The sequence below is a fragment of the Oxyura jamaicensis genome, chromosome 13, assembly GCF_011077185.1.
Source record: "Oxyura jamaicensis isolate SHBP4307 breed ruddy duck chromosome 13, BPBGC_Ojam_1.0, whole genome shotgun sequence".
NCBI classification, from domain to species: Eukaryota; Metazoa; Chordata; class Aves; order Anseriformes; family Anatidae; genus Oxyura; species Oxyura jamaicensis.
The window spans coordinates 655,395-674,331 of record NC_048905.1 but is presented as its reverse complement, the minus strand read 5'-3'; the positions used below and the strand labels follow the sequence as shown (position 1 = coordinate 674,331).

General features: G+C 40.1%; 2 protein-coding genes across 3 annotated transcripts; one reads left to right on the top strand and one right to left on the bottom strand.

Moving 5' to 3' along the window:
- Nucleotides 1-512: 512 nt before the first annotated feature.
- Nucleotides 513-3,109, bottom strand: PTTG1 (PTTG1 regulator of sister chromatid separation, securin). Its single transcript, XM_035338958.1, has 5 exons — nt 2,950-3,109; nt 2,487-2,665; nt 1,975-2,068; nt 1,034-1,183; nt 513-664 (listed from the first exon to the last, which is right to left on the bottom strand). Exons 1-5 carry the CDS (start codon nt 3,029-3,031, stop codon nt 591-593), a joined length of 579 nt encoding a protein of 192 aa, XP_035194849.1. The 5' UTR covers nt 3,032-3,109; the 3' UTR covers nt 513-590.
- A 2,481-nt stretch (nt 3,110-5,590) lies between these two features.
- SLU7 (SLU7 homolog, splicing factor) lies at nt 5,591-18,438 on the top strand. 2 transcript variants are annotated; one of them, XM_035338615.1, is made up of 15 exons: nt 5,592-5,944; nt 6,617-6,770; nt 7,052-7,132; nt 7,712-7,876; nt 9,073-9,138; nt 10,616-10,663; nt 11,100-11,231; nt 11,524-11,621; nt 13,010-13,077; nt 13,355-13,494; nt 14,172-14,333; nt 14,772-14,876; nt 15,023-15,097; nt 15,375-15,479; nt 16,430-18,438. In XM_035338615.1, the coding sequence occupies exons 1-15, from the start codon at nt 5,781-5,783 to the stop codon at nt 16,607-16,609; spliced, it is 1,743 nt and encodes a 580-aa protein (XP_035194506.1). In that variant the 5' UTR covers nt 5,592-5,780; the 3' UTR covers nt 16,610-18,438. The 2 variants fall into 2 exon arrangements, with proteins under 2 accessions (XP_035194507.1, XP_035194506.1); XM_035338616.1 differs by lacking the exon at nt 10,616-10,663 and having other exon boundaries at nt 5,591-5,944.
- The last annotated feature ends 499 nt before the right edge of the window (nt 18,439-18,937 follow it).

The window sequence follows — 18,937 nt, the reverse complement described above, 5'->3', positions numbered from 1 at the left end:
GCAATCATAATGAAGTAAAGTCACCTCAAACCAAGTTTTATCCAATGCTGGATAGCAGCCAACGAAGTCACACCACCTCCAAAGCTGACTTGTCTTACACCATTATAAGAAGGAACTGAGATCATTACAAGTGTGAAAGAAACTATTGAATTTGCACTTGCAACATGAAGGATGGGGGTTCTTCCCTCCTTGCCTCAAAGAGCACAGACAACACCAAGAGTGAAAGCCACATAATGCTGTGACAATAAGATTAAGTGGAAGTCTAAGTGGAAGTACACACCTGCATAAGGATCTAAAATGCCCTCCAAGACAACCACTGAGAAGAGCAAACATTCAAGAAGTAAAGAGTGCCAGAGCAGTACTAGCTCTAGTAATTTGCATTATATCAAAAATGATTTTACATGTGCAGCTTTAATAGCTTATCAGATAGCCTTGTTTTCAAAGCAGCATTTTATTACCTGCATCTTATGCACTTGGTATATTAGCTCTACTGAAAAGAGAGAAGTCCTGTATTACACACATTCAACTAGCCTTTATTAAAAGTATAATTAAAAGTATAGAACTCAAACTTCAGAATATGCTTTTAAAGCTCATAGGTTCATAGGTGTCATATCAATGATCTCATCCAGTGTAGAAATGAAGTCAGTAGTTGATTGTAGCAAGTCTGAAAGTTAGAAATAGAGCAAATCAGTTTCTCATGAAGCCCAGAATTTTAGTCTCATACAAGCTAGCTCCTAGTGAGCTTGCATAAGTCACTTGAATGACTATGGGAAATATTGCTGGACAATTTGTCTAACTAGTCATTTAGCAATACACTGCAGAAAGCTACACAGCAATATGGCTTTGAGACCACTATTAGTGGAGTTGACCAGTTAAATTCAACTTGGCTATATACCAAGAGTTACTTGATATAAGCGTTCTATTCTGGCACTTATGACAGCAATGACAGTTCACTCTTGCAGCGAATTAGCTTCCCTCCCAGACCACTAATGAGCACTGTATGCACTGAAACTCATGCTAGTTTTCCACTTACTAGACTCCCATGACATCTCTTCAGTCTTCACAGATGAAGGAACCATGTCGAGAGGTTTTTCAGAGGTGCTTGTAAATACCATGAGAGGAGCACCATACAGGTTGATATCGCATACTCTGTACTCTTCAGGAAGATCAAAATTCTCAAAGTCTGTTTGGGGAAAACACTAGTATAGTAACAGTATACAGTAGCATAGGAAGCTGCAAGTCATTCTAGATTAAATGAAGTGAAAGTAGTTCCAAAACAACTCAGTCTGTTAGTTACATCTTACAGGGTGCTTATTTGCAACTACCCCTTAGCTGCCCATAAAATCTTCTATGCTAACACTTAAAGTGTACATAACTGCTAGTATAAAGCAGGAGCTTTTAGGAATTTCTTTTCAATCACAACACTGTCAACTACATCAAGCAGCACATATGTTTAAACCAACACTAAAATAGTCTTCAGTACAATAGCTTTTGCACATTTACTTTAACATAACCTGGACTGTTTGAAGGCACACTATGAAGGATTGAGATGCTCTCCCCATCAGAGAGATGAAGAACAGTTTTAGAAATTTCAACTATTTTATCCTACAGAGTATGAATTTCTCTTCAGTTACAGAGTACCATCTTGGCATACACTCTTAGGAGAGGTCTGGCTACATTCAAGTAGCCTTTTATGTAGTTGCCTGCTAGATGCCATTTAACCAAGTTATAGTTCTTAATTCATTATCTGGAACTAGCTTCCTGCCACTATAACAGAGACTACTACATATTTGGAGTTAAAACATTCAAACACAAATGAGGTGGTGCTTCAAAAAATGGTGAATGCCCTTATGCTTAAGAATGGACTCTGGAGAAGTACATCATCAAGTTGTTTACCACTGAAGCTTGGCCAGTCTTAGTGTCAACACTTAAAGCCTGATTCTTTGTTCTAATAATTACCCCAAGAGTTCTTACCTCCAGGATCATAGGAAAATATTTTTTCTATTTCAGGGAAGGGTTCTTCAAGCATCACGTCCTGGCTCTCTAATCCAGCAGTCTTTTCAGCAACCTTAACAAGAGAAAGATACATTACTTGAGCTAATCTGTTTTTCCAGTGTAGTATCCATTTGTCTATAAAGCTGTCCAGCACAGAAAAGACAAGAACACTGTCATACAGTCCTCAGTTACATCTAAACTTCTAACATGTTCAGCGCAAAGCAGCTGAAGCATTTGCCCTTACGCTGCTTAGCTTTTGTAACCGTACTATATGCACTGGCAACAAATCTCTGCTGTACAACATTTAGGCTCATTATATTAAAGCCCTACTAATTAAAATGTGAACAAGACAGTAACTCAGCTAATATTTTCTCTAGAGCCACTTCTTCGCCTTCATGTATTCACTAAGCTGTTGCATGCCTTGTATCTATGTAGGTAAGCCCTGCACCCCTTCCATCCCACCCACCCTTATGGAAGGCAGTTGTACTTACCTTCTTTACAGTGCAAGGTTGATTTCTCTGTCTCATCTGCTCTTTCTTGCTTGTGACTCCTACAGTCCTATTCACATTTCCAAGAGCCTTTCTGACAGAGTGCGATGTGGCTGGAGATATTTTAATTGATTTTTTAGGAAGTGGTGTACTGACTTGAGTTCTTTCAGATAAGACTTTTGCTGGGGGGAGGAAAGAGCAAGCTTTAGCACCATGTCAATCCTAAAGCCTGCTTCATTAGGTGCACATGCTAGAAAGCAAATTATAACTCTCTACTTATAATTCAGAAGCATAAGCCCTCTCTGTGAAAGGCAAGTGATTTTTTACTTCCATAACAATTGATAAGCTTAGTTTTATTTTTATATTTAATTAAACAGTTCTGCTCTCTGTTCAAACTGGTGAATAATGAAACCCAGTTCATACACCTTACTTTGTTCCCCACTACCTAAGTAGGGCATATACACACATGATCCTGAAGGGTGTCTTAATTGATTCTTAGCAGCGCCAACTTCACCATTCTCTTTATCTAAGAAGATTAGTGTTGTCATCTTCAGGCTGGTGAGACCACTCTAGAAAGGCACACAAAAAGAGAATAAATCAGATCTTATCATTTCTTTCAGCACAGCACAGCTTTTAAACAGTACTACAGGCAACAGAGCTGTTTGCAAGAAGAGGAAGGTGTGAAAATCATCTGGCTTTTGTCATAGACAGTACTTAGGTTTCTGAGCGGAGAACGACACACTTCAAGTCATAAGAGCTCGACTACAGACTTATGTCTGAAGGTATCCATGCACATGACAAGCTCACAGCCCCCATGGAGCACACAGGGAGCTGAGAAAGTTGCAAGGTCTCCCTAGCAATCCTACACATCAAGGCCCGATATCTTCGGGTCACTACATCGCTTTTCTATGGTGCTTATTGCTGCTTACTCCACAACGGACAGCAGTACCGTGAGGGCAGCGAAGCCCTAGCACAGGCTGCCTAGAGGAACTGCAGGTGCCCAGTCCCCGTAGGTGCTCCAGGCCAGGCTGGACAGGGCCCTGAACAACCCGACCTAGTGGGAGGTGCCCCTGCCCATAAGGGAGTGCCCAGCGTCACCTCGCTGGCCCCTCCCAGACACTGCCCAAGCTGCTCTCGCTGCGCGCCGCCTAAGGCCCAGAGCCCAAGGAGGCCCAGGCCGGCCGCCATGGCCGGCCGCCATAGCCCCCCGCGCTCAGCCCAGCCCCAGCCCCAGCCCCAGCCCCGACCCCGACCCGCTCACCTGTGGCGGGCGGCAACGACACCAACAGCTACCGCAGCTGCAGCAGCTCTAAGGCACCACCCTCCCGCCGCCAGCTTTTAAATCACCTCCGCCTCTCCCATTGGCTGCTTTGACTAACGCTCAGGCACCCGATTGGCTCAGCAGCGCTGGTGGGCCGGGCAGAACTGGGCAGGAACGAGCCCAGTCTCTTTCTGAGAGAACTGGCAGAGGAGCTGGCCAAGCCACTATCCATCATTTATCAGCAGTCCTGGCTATCGGGGGAGGTCCCAGCTGACTGGCGGCTAGCGAATGTAACGCCCATCTACAAGAAGGGCCGGAGGACTGACCCGGGGAACTACAGGCCTGTCAGTTTGACCTCAGTACCAGGGAAGCTCATGGAGCAGATCCTCTTGGGAGTCATCATGCGGCACTTGAAGGGCAAGCAGGTGGTCAGGCCCAGTCAGCATGGGTTTATGGAAGGCAGGTCCTGCTTGACGAACCTGATCTCCTTCTATGACAAAGTGTCGCGCTGGGTGGACGAGGGAAAGGCTGTGGATGTGGTCTACCTTGACTTCAGCAAGGCTTTTGACACCGTCTCCCACAGCATTCTCCTCAAGAAACTGGCTGCTCTTGGCTTGGACTGGCGCACGCTTCGTTGGGTTAGAAACTGGCTGGATAGCCGGGCCCAGAGAGTTGTGGTAAATGGAGTCAAATCCAGTTGGAGGCCAGTCACCAGTGGCGTCCCCCAGGGCTCGGTGCTGGGGCCAGTCCTCTTTAACATCTTCATCAATGATCTGGACGAGGGCATTGAGTGCACCCTCAGTAAGTTTGCAGATGACACCAAGTTAGGTGCGTGTGTTGATCTGCTCGAGGGTAGGAAGGCTCTGCAGGAGGATCTGGATAGGCTGCACCGATGGGCTGGGGTCAACTGCATGAAGTTTAACAAGGCCAAGTGCCGGGTCCTGCACCTGGGGCGTAATAATCCCAAGCAGAGCTACAGGCTGGGAGATGAGTGGTTGGAGAGCTGCCAGGCAGAGAAGGACCTGGGAGTGATAGTGGACAGTCGGCTGAATATGAGCCAGCAGTGTGCTCAGGTGGCCAAGAAGGCCAACGGCATCCTGGCTTGTATCAGAAACAGTGTGGCCAGCAGGGCTAGGGAGGTGATCGTCCCCCTGTACTCGGCTCTGGTGAGGCCGCACCTCGAGTACTGTGTTCAGTTTTGGGCCCCTCGCTACAAGAAGGACATGGAGGTGCTTGAGCGGGTCCAAAGAAGGGCGACGAAGCTGGTGAGGGGCCTGGAGAACAAGTCCTACGAGGAGCGGCTGAAGGAGCTGGGCTTATTCAGCCTGGAGAAGAGGAGGCTCAGGGGCGACCTTATCGCTCTCTACAGATACCTTAAAGGAGGCTGTAGAGAGGTGGGGGTTGGCCTGTTCTCCCACGTGCCTGGTGACAGGACGAGGGGGAATGGGCTAAAGTTGCGCCAGGGGAGTTTTAGGTCAGATGTTAGGAAGAGCTTCTTTACTGAAAGGGTTGTGAGGCATTGGAACAGGCTGCCCAGGGAGGTGGTGGAGTCACCATCCCTGGAAGTCTTCAAAAGACGTTTAGATGTAGAGCTTAGGGATATGGTTTAGTGGGGACTGTTAGTGTTAGGTTAGAGGTTGGACTCGATGATCTTGAGGTCTCTTCCAACCTAGAAATTCTGTGATTCTGTGATTCTGAGCCCGCCCCCGACGCCGCCGCGTTGCTGCGGTGCCGGCTCGAGGGACGGCACCTTTAAGGGGCGGGGCTCGAGGAGGAGCCGCGGTGCATGGTGGGGCGGCGGCGCGGCCCTGCGGCCTAGCCGGGCGCCGGGCGGCAGGGAGGGCCGGCGGTGGCAGGGGGAACGTGTCGCTGCGTCACCGCTGTCACCGATCTGTCACCTCGGGCGTGCGGAGGGGCCTGTGGCGTCGCTGAAGGAGGGGAAGGGCGGAAAAACGACGAAATAAAGCTGCGCGAGGCGTGCTGCCCGGCGGCGTCGGGCCGGCTCCGTGCGCGGGTCTCGGTTGGAGGCAGACAAAATGGCGGCTGGGGCGGCCGCCGGTGGCGCTGCCGCGGGGGGCCCGGGCGAGGTGGGCCTAGAGGAGCCCAAGAAGATGACGAGGGAAGACTGGAGGAAAAAGAAGGAGCTGGAGGAACAGAGGAAGCTGGGAAACGCGCCTGCTGAAGTGGACGAAGAAGGGAAGTAAGTCTTGTTCGCGTGCTGGTTGAAGGGACAGGCCAGAAAGCAGGCTTGTTGTCCGCGGGATGGTTCTGAGGGGAGCGCTGCTCGCTGCGGAAGGAAGCAGCGCGATGTCATGAATTTGCTTTGAACGGTCCAGTCTTCCTCCGGAAACAGGCGCTTCTGCTTCCAAAACAAAGTGTTCAGTGTTTACTTGATCTGTTGGGGTGTTAGCCCAATAAATCGATTTTTACCTGATCTGTTGGGGTGATGTCCCCCTTCTGTGAGCGCCTACAAGGGGTGTTTTACAAGGGGTGTCCGCAAAGTACTGGGGGACCTTACAGTTTGTTTATTACTTTTCTCTGTGGCATCTACAAGGCCCCTGCGCACCATCCCGTGGCCTCTGGAAAGAGAAGTATTAATGTTCTCATGCTCAGTAACTGTGTAGAATGAAGTATTTAGTTTGGAGTCAGGAGTTCAGGTGAATTAATGGTAACAAAATCTCAAGGAAGTCTGTGTTTACATACTTAAGATGATCTTACTTCTTTGGAATGCATTATAGCTTCAGTGATTATTATCACTTTTAAAGCGTTGAACTTAATGTAAGTGTTATTTGTTAGGCTAAATTGTGAGTTTTTTTTGTTGTTGTTGTTGTTTTTCCCTGTGCCACGTATTTATTCATGATATCTTTTACAGAGATATCAATCCTCATATTCCTCAGTACATTTCCTCAGTGCCATGGTACATAGATCCTTCTAAAAGGCCTACGCTAAAGCATCAGAGACCCCAGCCAGAGAAGCAGAAACAGTACAGCTCTTCTGGAGATTGGTACAAACGAGGAGTTCAAGAGGTGTGCAAAATGTTTGTGTCCTAAAATAAAGGTTTTGTTTGAGGAAATAAGAGTCATTGATATCCTGTGATTTCTGTGTCTTTGTTTTTGAGGGGGGCAAGAGCTGGGAATTCGTATTCAGCAGGCATGTCCCTGTGTTTGGTGATAACCAAAATAAGCATTTTGGGTTTGGCTAGAGCATATGTGCTTCAGTGGTATTGAAGAAAATGCATTAGTTGATGGAAACTCATATACGAACGTTGCCACAAGTTTGTACAATGCTTGTCTTTTCTGTTGTTTAGCATGCAATAGCTACCAGATACCGTAAAGGAGCTTGTGAGAACTGCGGTGCGTTGACACACAAAAAGAAAGACTGCATGGAGGTAAACTTGACCATTGTTGATGTTTTAATGGCTTTGAAAACAATGAGTTCTAATCTTAATGAAAGATAGCTAACTAAAGGAAAAAAACTACTATTTTGAAAAAGTTACTTTGAAAAAAGTTACAAGTATCAAAATTCTGTTTGAAAGATTTTAAAACAATAGTTATGTAGGAGAAACGAGAGAAAGGTGAAGAAAAAAAAAATAACTACTGTTCGGGGTGGTGTTCATCAATTCCGTTTGTGATCAGCACTAAGATAAAAGGTAAAAGTGTTTGGCTTTTAGTTCCTCATGTTAATTTACTTTAACTGTGGCTGTCTGTTTCATGTCAGCTAGAAGTAGTCCCCAGAAACTATTTTAATCGCTTCTTTAGCTGTTGAAAATTGAGTCAGTAACTGGTATTTTTGTATTACTTTAAAATACAGAATTAAACTGCTCACGTTTACGTCAAATTTGGAGGCTTACTGTGTTGAATGTAACTGGCTTTAGAAGAGCTCAACTGATACTGTTTTTAAAGGTGTGTGTCTTAGCAAGTAGCATATTCCAATCTAATTGAGCAATGCATTTATTTCTTTATTTCAGAGACCCAGGAAAGTTGGAGCAAAATACACAGGCATGAATATTGCACCAGATGAACATGTGCAACCTGAACTGATGTTTGATTACGATGGAAAGCGAGATCGTTGGAATGGCTATAACCCAGAAGAGCACATGAAGATTGTAGAGGAATATGCCAAGGTTGATCTGGTGCGTAGGCATTATAGTTTACTGGGAAAAGTTCAGCATTTGGCTTCACTCGGTGGAGGAGTGCTTGATACATGCCCTGTTAATGCTGGACCTTTTGCGGTATTCATAATGGAAATTATGAATTATGAATCCACCAATGGGGTGGATTCTGTGTTTGATCATAGAATCATAGAATATCCTAAGTTGGAAGGGACCCTTAAGGATCATCAAGTCCAACTCTTGACACGGCACAGGTCTACCCAAAAATTCAGACCATGTGACTAAGTGCACAGTCCAATCTCTTTTTAAATTCAGACAGGCTCGGTGCAGTGACAACTTCCCTGGGGAGCCTGTTCCAGTGTGCAACCAAACAGGCGATAAAAACAGGTGATAGCAAACTTCACTTGAACTGAAAGTTGAAATTAGAACAGACAACTGAGTATGGGTCTGCAATAAATGAAGCGTCTCTCCAGATTGCTTACCTTTTACTAGACAAGTTCTAGAGTTTATTAACCAAGATGTACATTAAATTGCAGGCAAGAAAGGAATTTCTAAGCTGTCTTTACTACCTAGAGTCAATAAAGCTGTAAGCTCATTCATATTTTTGTTACTTAGGAATCTTTTTTCTTCCCATTGTGGAGCAGGAAAGTATTTGTACATGTCTCTGTGGTTCAGTGATGTCAAATACATGTAAAAAATCACTTCATGCTGCTTTAACATGTCATTTTAGATTATAGAACTCGATGGTTCTTGTGTGAATCATAAATGCTTGCAGCATCTGTCATGAACTACCTTAAGCACTGAAATTCCTAACTAGATTATGAGGACACAATAATAAGGCATATTTGTTGTTAAAAACTACTGAACTAAAATAAGCTGTGTTTTCTTTAATTACAATGGACGTAGTAATGGTATAGCTGCATAAGCTCTGGTAAATTGGTTTATTTACCAATGTAATATAAAACAGTAAAATAGTTAGTATATATAGTTTCCTTGAGGCTCTAAAAGCAGTGTGGTTAAGCATAGGTGTAGAGGAGACTATCTCTAGGCTGCTGTTTTTTTCTTTTTTTTATGAGCACCCAAAGAATTAAATGTCCATTTTCTAATAATAATGAATAGATTTTAAATGGCAGCAATCACAAGAAATGCTTGTGTTGTTACTACATACTTGCTATTATAAGGCAATATTAAAATAAATGCATTTGTGTGATATGCAGGCCAAACGTACACTGAAAGCACAGAAGCTTCAGGAAGAGTTAGCATCAGGAAAGCTGGAGCAAGTGGTAAGTAAATCAAACTCCTAATTTATTTTTGTTTAGGCTGAGTGAAAATAGAACAGGTTACTTCTCTGATGCTTTTATTCTTTGTACTCATTTTTCTACTGCTTTTGATACTCTTCAGTAATTTAAAGCTCTTCCTAGCACCAGCTTATTTTGTGTCACATACAAGAATTGGGAGTACCGTCTTCTAAATGACAGTACTTGCCTTTTGGGCAAAAATTCCTTTTGATTTTTAATCTTCTAAAATTAATGATGTGGAATTTAGGATCAGAAAGCTTGTTTTCCATGTTATTCAGTTCACACAGAGACACGTTTTAAGTATGAAAGGACTGTTTTGTCTGACTGATGTTGGAGCACTGATTATTATGCGTATTGTTTTAGTAATGCTTAGTATAAATAGGAATAGGAAGGTATTTTCTTTATCTTAAACCCAAACTTGTTTCTTCTTCAGTCATTGCTTTGACTACTTGCAGTGTGTCTGATTATTAGAAGGCTGAACATACGTATCTACTTCCCTCTGGCATGTAACTGAAGAGTACACACCTTCCGTTGACTTCTACAAGCTCCCCTTAGATTATAAGCACCACTTTTGATAATCTTTGATACAAAATTTGGATTTTTAAAGTCATTTATGATAATATGCTAAGTTTATAAAGTGGTGAAAAAGCAGAGATTGTTACTGGTCAAAAGTATTTTTTTAATATTCTTTAAAAAAAAAAATTAAAACCACCATCAACCAATAGACTACATCTGATTGGGTCTCCATTTTCCATGATTATCACCTTTCATTTTGTCACTAGATGGCAGAATTAACTGAATTTCTGACCCAACACAAAATACATACTACTGATCTTAACAGTTTTTTGTTTGTTTTTGATGCCTGTATTCCCCACAAACGTTTTTAGCTTCCATATACTTTTTTTGGGGGGGACAACTTTGCCATGGCAATTACTCTCAGGTTAAGGGCTAAACAGGTTAATAAAAAAACTGGCTGTGTTTCGCTAGATTACCAAGCATGAATCAGAAGCCATAATTTACTCCTGTCAATTTATTCCTAACAAAATACTTGCATACATATCTCTTTAATATGGATTTTTTTAAAGCTTTTAGAGGTGAATCTTAGTTATATTTACATGATAAGAAATACCCTAGTCTAAACCATTAGTATTCAGAGGTATAACAAGCTTTAGATCACAGTGACAGTTCAAAGCCTTTGCAAGAAAAGTAAATACTAGAAATTTGGTTTGTAATCCAGTGAAAAGGTCTTCAGCTTGTGTCTGTAATAGTGATACTTGCCAACTCTATTTTAGAATATTCAAAATGTAGTGATCTTTGTGCATTTTGTGCTAGAAGTGCATTGTATATTTGCAACCAACCTCAAAGCTCTGCTTTGATTGGTCTTTATTTCCCTGCCGTTTTTCCTCTCTGCACTATCTTGTCTTCTCTTCTTCTCTGCTGATGTGCTCTTTGTTTGCTGCAGAACTCCCCAAGACACCAGTGGGGAGAAGAGGAACCAAATTCCCAGACAGTAAGATGATTACCCACTGCATCACACCATGGGCAGGAAAAAAAAAAAAAAAAAACTGTAGTTAGTGAAATAGCAAAACGAGGGTGGCATAAGGGTTTTAATGTTGGGTTCATGCCACTGGTTGCCTGTTTCCTTTCGGAAGAGGTTGTTGGATTTCATCAAGGGTTTTCTGTTTAAGTCACATGTCAAACCTAAGAGGTGCAAGCAAGTAACATTGTTATTTGCATGGTATATTTTGCCCAAGATAACTATTGTTTTAATATTGTCACAGTTACTTTTCTGTAACTGGAGGAAATGGAAGGCCCTTAATCAGTATTTCTGAAATGCTGAGTGTATCTGCATGATAGATTTGCATGCTTAGGCCCATTTTTTAATTAAACCACTAACATCAGATTCTTGTACTTGTCTCTGAGAAGTTTTCTGTTTCTCTCCTCAGGAAAGAGATCGTAACAGTGAAGATGAAGATGAAGATAAATATGCAGATGACATTGATATGCCTGGGCAGAACTTTGACTCTAAAAGACGTATCACAGTCCGAAATTTACGTATTCGGGAAGATATTGCAAAAGTGAGTAAAGAGCCTTATTTTTTCCTTTTATATTCACGTTAGTTAATTTTTAAAACCCATACCTTCAATTATTAGTGTGTTTGAGTATGGGTCTCAGGGTTTAGAGGTTAAAGTCTGTCCACAGTTCTCTTCCTGCTCGTGTTATAACTTCTTCAAGGTCTATCACTTGCACAGATATTCCCTTATTTTAAAATGTCTAAGTTGAGGGATACAGCAGTAATTTCAATTCTTCAAAAATCATAAATTTTAATCAAATATATTTTATGTTCTATGTTTGTTTTTTTTTCCCTAGTACCTAAGGAATCTAGATCCAAACTCTGCTTATTATGATCCCAAAACAAGAGCAATGAGAGAGAACCCATATGCCAATACAGGCAAGAATCCAGATGAGTAAGTTAAAACAGGGTCATGCTTGTGTACCCAACAAAACTGTTAAAAATGAGACTGCTCTAAAAGTTTTGTATTTTATTTCATATACGTGCCTTTTTATTAATGAATTTATTAGTCGGTTATGGATAGAAGAGTCTTTCAATAATGCTTTATAGTAAACATGGGAAAAACATTTATTTATTAACGCTTTTTTGTTTTTAGTATATAGAAGTAGTGTGTTAGTGATAGTGGGCTTTAATCCCCAGGGATGCAGGAACAACCATTTTGTGTACTAATATGACATAGATCAAAGATTAGAACACTGTTGTGTGTAGAAGATATATCGGTAAACAGTAATGTACATGTAAAGTATTTTCAGTAATGGATCTAACATTTCAACCCCTTTATTTGCTGGGAGGCATTCAGCCCTGGAGACTATCCTGGAGTATCTGTGGTATCTGACTAAACGCCTGAACTAGGATCAAAAGCTCCCCGTGTATTAGTGGAGTCTGCACAGAAAAAGTCTGAAAACTTTGGCATTGTCTAGATAGACAATTACAAAGTGCCACCGGCAGGATTTGGGTTGCATGTAAGGCTGTCTCGCTTAAAACCCAAGTCAAGCGCTTGAGCTGTGACCCTGCCTTGACCAATGTTGCTCTGTGGACATACAGAGTAGAAAGGCTGCGAGTAGAAATGTTATTCAGGGTACTGTAATTGGATTAGCTTGCTGCCTGAAATAGAATGGCAGTGGCTAAATGCTAGCAAATAATGCTCTTTCCACCTCTCTCTGTCTCCAGCAAGAATAATGCCAGTCAGTTTTATTTTCAGATGAAGATGCTTTCACTTCTCTCCAGAGGTGTAATTTGACTTTTATTCAGTCTGTGTTTCTGCAACAGCACTGCAGACTAAGCTTTTCAGAGTGGCTTTGGGAGATGAAAACAGTGGGAAACTGAATTGTCAACGTTATTTCATTTTCAGCCTGCATTCCACCTGCTCTTTGTCAGCCTCTACAAGGGGTGTGCAAAAGGTAACAGGGCAGTAAAGCTATTTCCTTGCTTGAAATTGGCTGAGCAGAAGGAGGGATTCACAAATCCAAAAGCAGAGGTCAGTGCTACAGTGTTGCGTACCACTTGTGCAATTACTGTGCAATTAGGCCCAGGCCTGACTCACGGTATCCAAGACAGCTCCAGGACTCTGTAGCATGAGTACTCTGAAGTGCTGTCTAACACTGTCATGACACTATTGTGAGCCTATACTTTAAATTAATGTATTAAACGAATGCTTCTCTCCTTCCATTTGTAACTCAGGATGTAAAGGAAAATTTTTACTTTCCTGTTGGAGTTATATGATTTGCCTAAAAGAAAATCATGTTATCTGAATGCTAAAAATAATATTGTTCTTTCCTGCAGAGTTGGTTATGCAGGTGACAACTTTGTTCGTTACACCGGAGATACCATTTCAATGGCACAGACTCAGTGTAAGTGTTTATTCTTCTGTGGTTTCAGGGGGTTTGTTTTCTTTTGTTCTGTTTTTAAAAAATGGATTTTAAAGACTTAAGTTAGCAACCCCTTTTTTTTGCAAAGGAGAAATCCTTCTAGATTTAAATCGAGTCTTTCTTTCAAACTATTAGAAAATTAAAGATTATTTGTATATTTTAATATATTATTAGATTATATTAGATTATATGTATTTTATTAGATTATATTAGATATATGTATTTTGAGAATAAACATTGCTGCTTCTTGTGAACACAGTGTTTGCCTGGGAGGCTTATGACAAAGGCTCGGAAGTGCATCTTCAAGCGGACCCTACAAAATTAGAGCTACTCTATAAATCCTTCAAAGTGAAAAAAGAAGATTTCAAGGCACAGCAGAAAGAAAGCATCTTAGAGAAGGTAATAGATGTTTGGTTTTATTTAATAAGAATTCTGTCGAGTTTGAATTCTGATTCTTAGGGAACAAATACATACTACTACTGCTATGTGAAAATGCATCAGCTGTTCTGATGAGCTTTATTGTGTGTGTATATAATCTCATCTGTTGGATTCATTATATTATTTAATGTAGGAACCTTTGAAGATCTGCTAGTATTTCTTTGGATTACTGGGAGCTCTTCCCTTAACAGTCAGAATTTCTATAGAGAAAAATCCGACATGAGTATGTAGGAGGAATCCAAATCTTAGATGCAAGTTTGGCGGGGGGGGGAGGGGGGAACAACATACTGCTCTGGTAATACCAAGGTTGTATTTTTCCACCTTTTGGTTTGGTCTGAAAAGTTTTCCCTCTTAGAAATAATCTCTAAAGTAAGAAATATTACTGTTGTAATTCTCCAGGAATAGAAATAAAAATCAGTGGCCGTGGGAGGATACATAGTTCTCTTAGCTATTCACTAAAGATTAAATTTTCTCTAACCACTTATTTTGTGGTGCATTTTGTTCTAGAGGTGTGGACAGAAAAGGCACCAAAGATGATTTTTTTTAAATGTGTGCTTAACTACATAGACTGTTGTGTTTGTTTGTTTGTGTGTTTGTTTTTTGCTAAACTATCATATGTCATTTCTTTTGCATTATAGTATGGAGGACAAGAACATCTAGATACCCCACCAGCTGAATTGCTGTTAGCTCAAACAGAAGATTACGTGGAGTATTCTAGACATGGGACAGTTATCAAAGGACAAGAGAAAGCTATTGCGTGCTCTAAATATGAAGAAGATGTGAAGATCAACAACCATACAGTAAGTAAATCTATAGATAGATACAGATATCAACAAAAAAATCTTCCTTTGGAAGGGAACGAGGTGTAGTAGATGCAGTGCAACATAGTTAAAACACCAAGTAAATAAATTTCTCCCTCCCTAAATGTGACACACTCTTCTACTAAGGAGGAATTTTAACTTCTCAAGATTGCAGTGTGAATGAATTTGAGGAGTTGTGATGGCCATCTTAAATTGAAGGGGAAGTTGCTGTGCTTTTTTGTTCTTTTTTTCTTTTTTTTAGCCATACCTGTAAGACTAATGAAAAATTGCAAAAGTATTTCTCATAACTTCCCCTTCTGGACTGTTTGAATAGGTTGCTCATCAGGAAATGAGGAAATGATGGCAGGAATAATTTGCAGCATGTTTCTTATGGGAGTATTATTATATATGTAACTGCTGTGGTGTCTTTTCTTGCAGTGCATTTGGGGTTCATACTGGAAAGAAGGCAAGTGGGGTTACAAATGCTGCCACTCATTTGTCAAGTACTCATACTGTACAGGAGAAGCTGGGAAAGAAATTGCTGTAAGTATTGTCTTTTTTTAATTACTTAAGTAGAGCTAGAAGGCATTCATCTGCATAAGCTTTAGGTGGTTTTGCTTTTTTAAATTGTCCTTCCCCTTTCAAATATGCTTTGTAAATGGATATTCTCTCCCTTTTCTGTTGTATAGAATACTGAAGCAAGCTTACTAGAAGAGCAGCCCAGAGAGGAAGAACACATTACAAAACCCAAAACACTGATGGAGGTGAGCTGTTTCCCTTTTTAAGGGAGATACTTTTACTTGGCAACTTACGTGACCCAAACATATGCGTAACTTCAAAATTATGCAAGTCATTCTAAGGAGTCTGAAAATCATCAAACTGAATTACTGTATCATTTACATCTCTGTTCAAAACTAAACTCTCAAAAATCCCTACTGTCTACTAATGCTATGATGGCTTTAAAATTAGTTCATAGAATCATAGAATATTGCTACTGTTCACTAGCTGAATCTTAACTGCTGTTGTTTTTCGGCCTTAAAGATCCACCAAGAGAAACAGAAAGAGAAGAAAAAGAAGAAACATAAGAAGAGCTCAAATTCAGACAGCGAGGGTGAAGAGAAAAAGAAGCAAGAAAAACTTAAAAAGGTGCTCTGTACTCTTCAGTGTTTCTGTTGCAAAAAGAACTTGAGATGTGTTTTACACCATTAGTTTTATGAAGCCTGTAACAGTTCTTGTGGAATTCTGTGGACTGTTCTTTGATGCTAATTTTGAGCAGAAGCAAATTTAAAGGGCTGTTAGATGTTCTAAAGTGCATAGCTTTTACTCCCTATTTGTCAGGCAAACATGCGGTAAATAGTCTAGTTTTGGAAGACTTAGCTGAGAAGTCACCTATTACAGCTATAGATATAAAGGCATTGCAAAACACAGCAACTTGAGATGAAAGAACAAAGGCATTGTCAAAGCTTGACTTAGTACTTTTTATCCCATACTTGGGCCCAGTCTCATAGCTGGATCTGTTGACTGTTGCTGGATGGACCCTGTGCAAGCTCAACACCCTGCCTTGGGTATGCAGAGGAAATTAATGTTAGACTGTGATTAATCAAAACATTGTAGAAGAGTAATTTCTTTTCAATAGCAAGAAGGAACAACAGTAGTAGTTTGAAAAATGGGATAATTTGTATTTCAAACAGCATATTTTCATTTTAAAATCACTCTGACACAGGGGAACAAAACACAAAGATGACATGCTTTCTTACCTGCTTTTATACTGTATGGATCATGATTACATTTTAGCTAAAACCCATGAGTTTCTTGCTGGATTTTGGCAATTGGGAGGGCATTATAATATCTTGCTTGCAAAATGCTAATTTACTATCATATTACGCTAAATGCTCAAAAATAAGCATTAAATAGCACACGTGAAGTGTGCTATAGGTAGGCAGGATGTGCATTGCTTATCCCACTGTTCTGCCTGCTAATTGTTTGTTATACTAGAATATAATGTAAACTTTTTGTTGGTTTTGGGTTTATTTGCCTTTTTTTTTGCTTAACTTTCTTTGGATTTCACCCCTTCCCCTTTCCCTCTTCCATTTCAGGCATTAAATGCAGAAGAGGCTCGTCTCCTCCAAGTTAAAGAAATTATGCAGTTAGATGAGAGGAAGAGACCATACAACAGTGTATATGAAACCAGAGAGCCAACAGAAGAGGAAATGGAAGCCTATAGAATGAAGCGTCAGAGACCTGATGATCCCATGGCCTCTTTTCTTGGACAGTAGCCTTGATGACAAATCATCCCAGTACACAGGAATTTTTTTCCATACTTGTTTACAAGTCTATAGACGCTTACCTTCCATGTGGCTAATAAATGCCAGAAATAGCAGAGATTTTCTTTGCAACACCGATGTTGGTAAAAACTTCTTTCAGTAGATGTAAGCAGTCCAGTACTTGGAGCAATTTTGTATGTGTGTGTGTACACACATAATTTGTGACTGTGTGTGTATAGATACATACAAATACGTGTGTGTGTACAATATAGATGATAAAGAAAAAGAATACATCCACTCTAAACCCTCGATTGGAGGAGAAATGATCTGATACTGTCTGTAATTCCAGAAATTACAGATTGATTTGGCAATGCATGAATACTTAACAAATTCAGTAAAACTGACTACCCAAAAGAAGTGATCAGCAGGTGTTGCTGTTACTATAAAGCAAAAATTGTCGAAGATAAATTTGTACACCCACTGAAGTCTAACTTTTATTTGTAAATGGACTCGCCTGTCACATGGCTTTAAAAGGAGAAATAGTTAACTTGATCACTTTATAGTAAGAATTTTGGAAATGTAAAATTGATTGTACAGTTTTGGTTAAATTAATATAAAGGTTTTAAATGCTATATATCTGTTGTAACTAAAAGGCTAGAAGAAACTGTATAGAGCTTTTAAATTCTGATGGTTTCTACAGATGCTAACAGGTATTTCAGGTGTGAAGATCCAAGTTCTTTGGTTTTCTGTTTTAAAACAATATACATCTTACTTCTGCAACTTCCAGAATCCTGTTACATGGTGGGATGCTAAGTGTTAGACTAATACCTTGTGATGTCCTGCAGCATTTGCTATATGTTTGGAAGTATTCCTCCTTGAACTGGGAATTCTGCGCTGTAGCTATTAAAAGTTGAAAAAATGGGAGAAAAACTTGTTGCCATAGCTTTAGAGGCAGAAGGATTGACAATTTGTTCTACTGAAGCTTAAACAGTCTCATTAAATTTGGCTTACGTATAACCAAATTAAGTATGGTTATATTAATGGTAGGACAGAGAAAACTGTAATTCTAGCTCTTCAAATGAAGAACCTGATTATAATTTCAACTTTGTAAATAATGAATTATATTCTACAGTTAGTAGAAGCAAATGTTTGTTTTTTTTTTTTTAAAAAAAAGGTATAGTATGCTTCACCTATTCTCACCTGTAAGGCTGTTTTCTTCTTTTAAGCTACTTTTTTCTCCAAATCTGCTTCCCCTTTACTTTTATTACAGAAATACTAATTCTGAATGCAGACTAAAATAAAGCTTTATTAAAATTTAAAAGTCCACAGTCAGATTAATAAATCTTAAAAAGTACTTCTTGCACTTGCAGAAGAAATATACCAAACTAGAGACACCAAGGATCTTCATTCAAGGTGGAATTGTTAATATAGCCAAGTACTAGAAAGAAAAAACTTCAGAGTGGAAATTATTTTTTCCAGAGGTTGCTTTTATATTTTCACAAAAAACAACAACAAAAAACAACAACAACAAGAAAAAAAAAAAAAACTATTAGGGACATTATTTCCCTTCTGCTATACCAGTGACTCACTTTCTGAGCTTTCACATCAGCTCGTGTCTTGACCTTTCTACATTATGGATGATTTCAAAGCGATTATTGCTCTTTTTTTCCACAAGGAATTACATACAGTAAGTGTAAATTTAAATGTCTTACCATGTTTCTGATTTCACAGCCACCTTCTGAGGATTGAATATTTTAATTTAGTATACAGAAATGCTAATAATGGAAATTTTGTGTTAGTCTGCAATGCAGCTCTATATTAAAAGTTCTCTGATATTGTTACTCATGATCAAAATTTTATTTTACTGTGTTCCAGAGATCTGCTATGATCTGAATGCAAATTGATTAGTTGCTTTGAACTGTAAACTCTTCTTCTGAGGCCTGTAATGTTTGAAGTACTGGCCAGCAATACCTCTAGGTGCCCAGATACCTATAGCTGTTCAGAGTCACGTTCAATCTGGGGGACAAGGGCGTGTCAAAAGGGTCCATGTTACCAGTTACTTCAGCCATTTGGATGCCTCTCTAAGAGTAGTTAGAGATTTGATCCTTTATAAAGGAGGCAATTCAGAAATTACACTGAAGAGAGCAATTCAGAATGAAGAAAAAATAAGTCACTGGTCTAGGCAGCCTTTAAACTTGTGATTAATGTGTATATATTTTATGGACATGGGGAAAAAGAGGAGAGTTAAAAGCACATGTATTTTAGAGGCTGATGTAACATACTAGATGCTCTAGGACCATGCGTTTTGTAGAAGAATTAACCAAATCCCACCTTAATCAC

Excerpts from the sequence above, each read along its gene's own strand:
- SLU7 (XM_035338615.1), top strand. The coding sequence starts at position 5,781 with ATGGCGGCTGGGGCGGCCGCCGGTGGCGCTGCCGCGGGGGGCCCGGGC. Across the intron at positions 9,139-10,615 it reads CAGGAAAGCTGGAGCAAGTG|AACTCCCCAAGACACCAGTG; the intron begins GTAAGTAAATCA and ends TGTTTGCTGCAG. Across the intron at positions 10,664-11,099 it reads AGGAACCAAATTCCCAGACA|GAAAGAGATCGTAACAGTGA; the intron begins GTAAGATGATTA and ends TTCTCTCCTCAG.
- PTTG1 (XM_035338958.1), bottom strand. The coding sequence starts at position 3,031 with ATGACAACACTAATCTTCTTAGATAAAGAGAATGGTGAAGTTGGCGCT. Across the intron at positions 2,666-2,949 it reads AAGACACCCTTCAGGATCAT|CAAAAGTCTTATCTGAAAGA; the intron begins GTGTGTATATGC and ends TCCTCCCCCCAG. Across the intron at positions 1,184-1,974 it reads ATTTTCCTATGATCCTGGAG|ACTTTGAGAATTTTGATCTT; the intron begins GTAAGAACTCTT and ends TTCCCCAAACAG.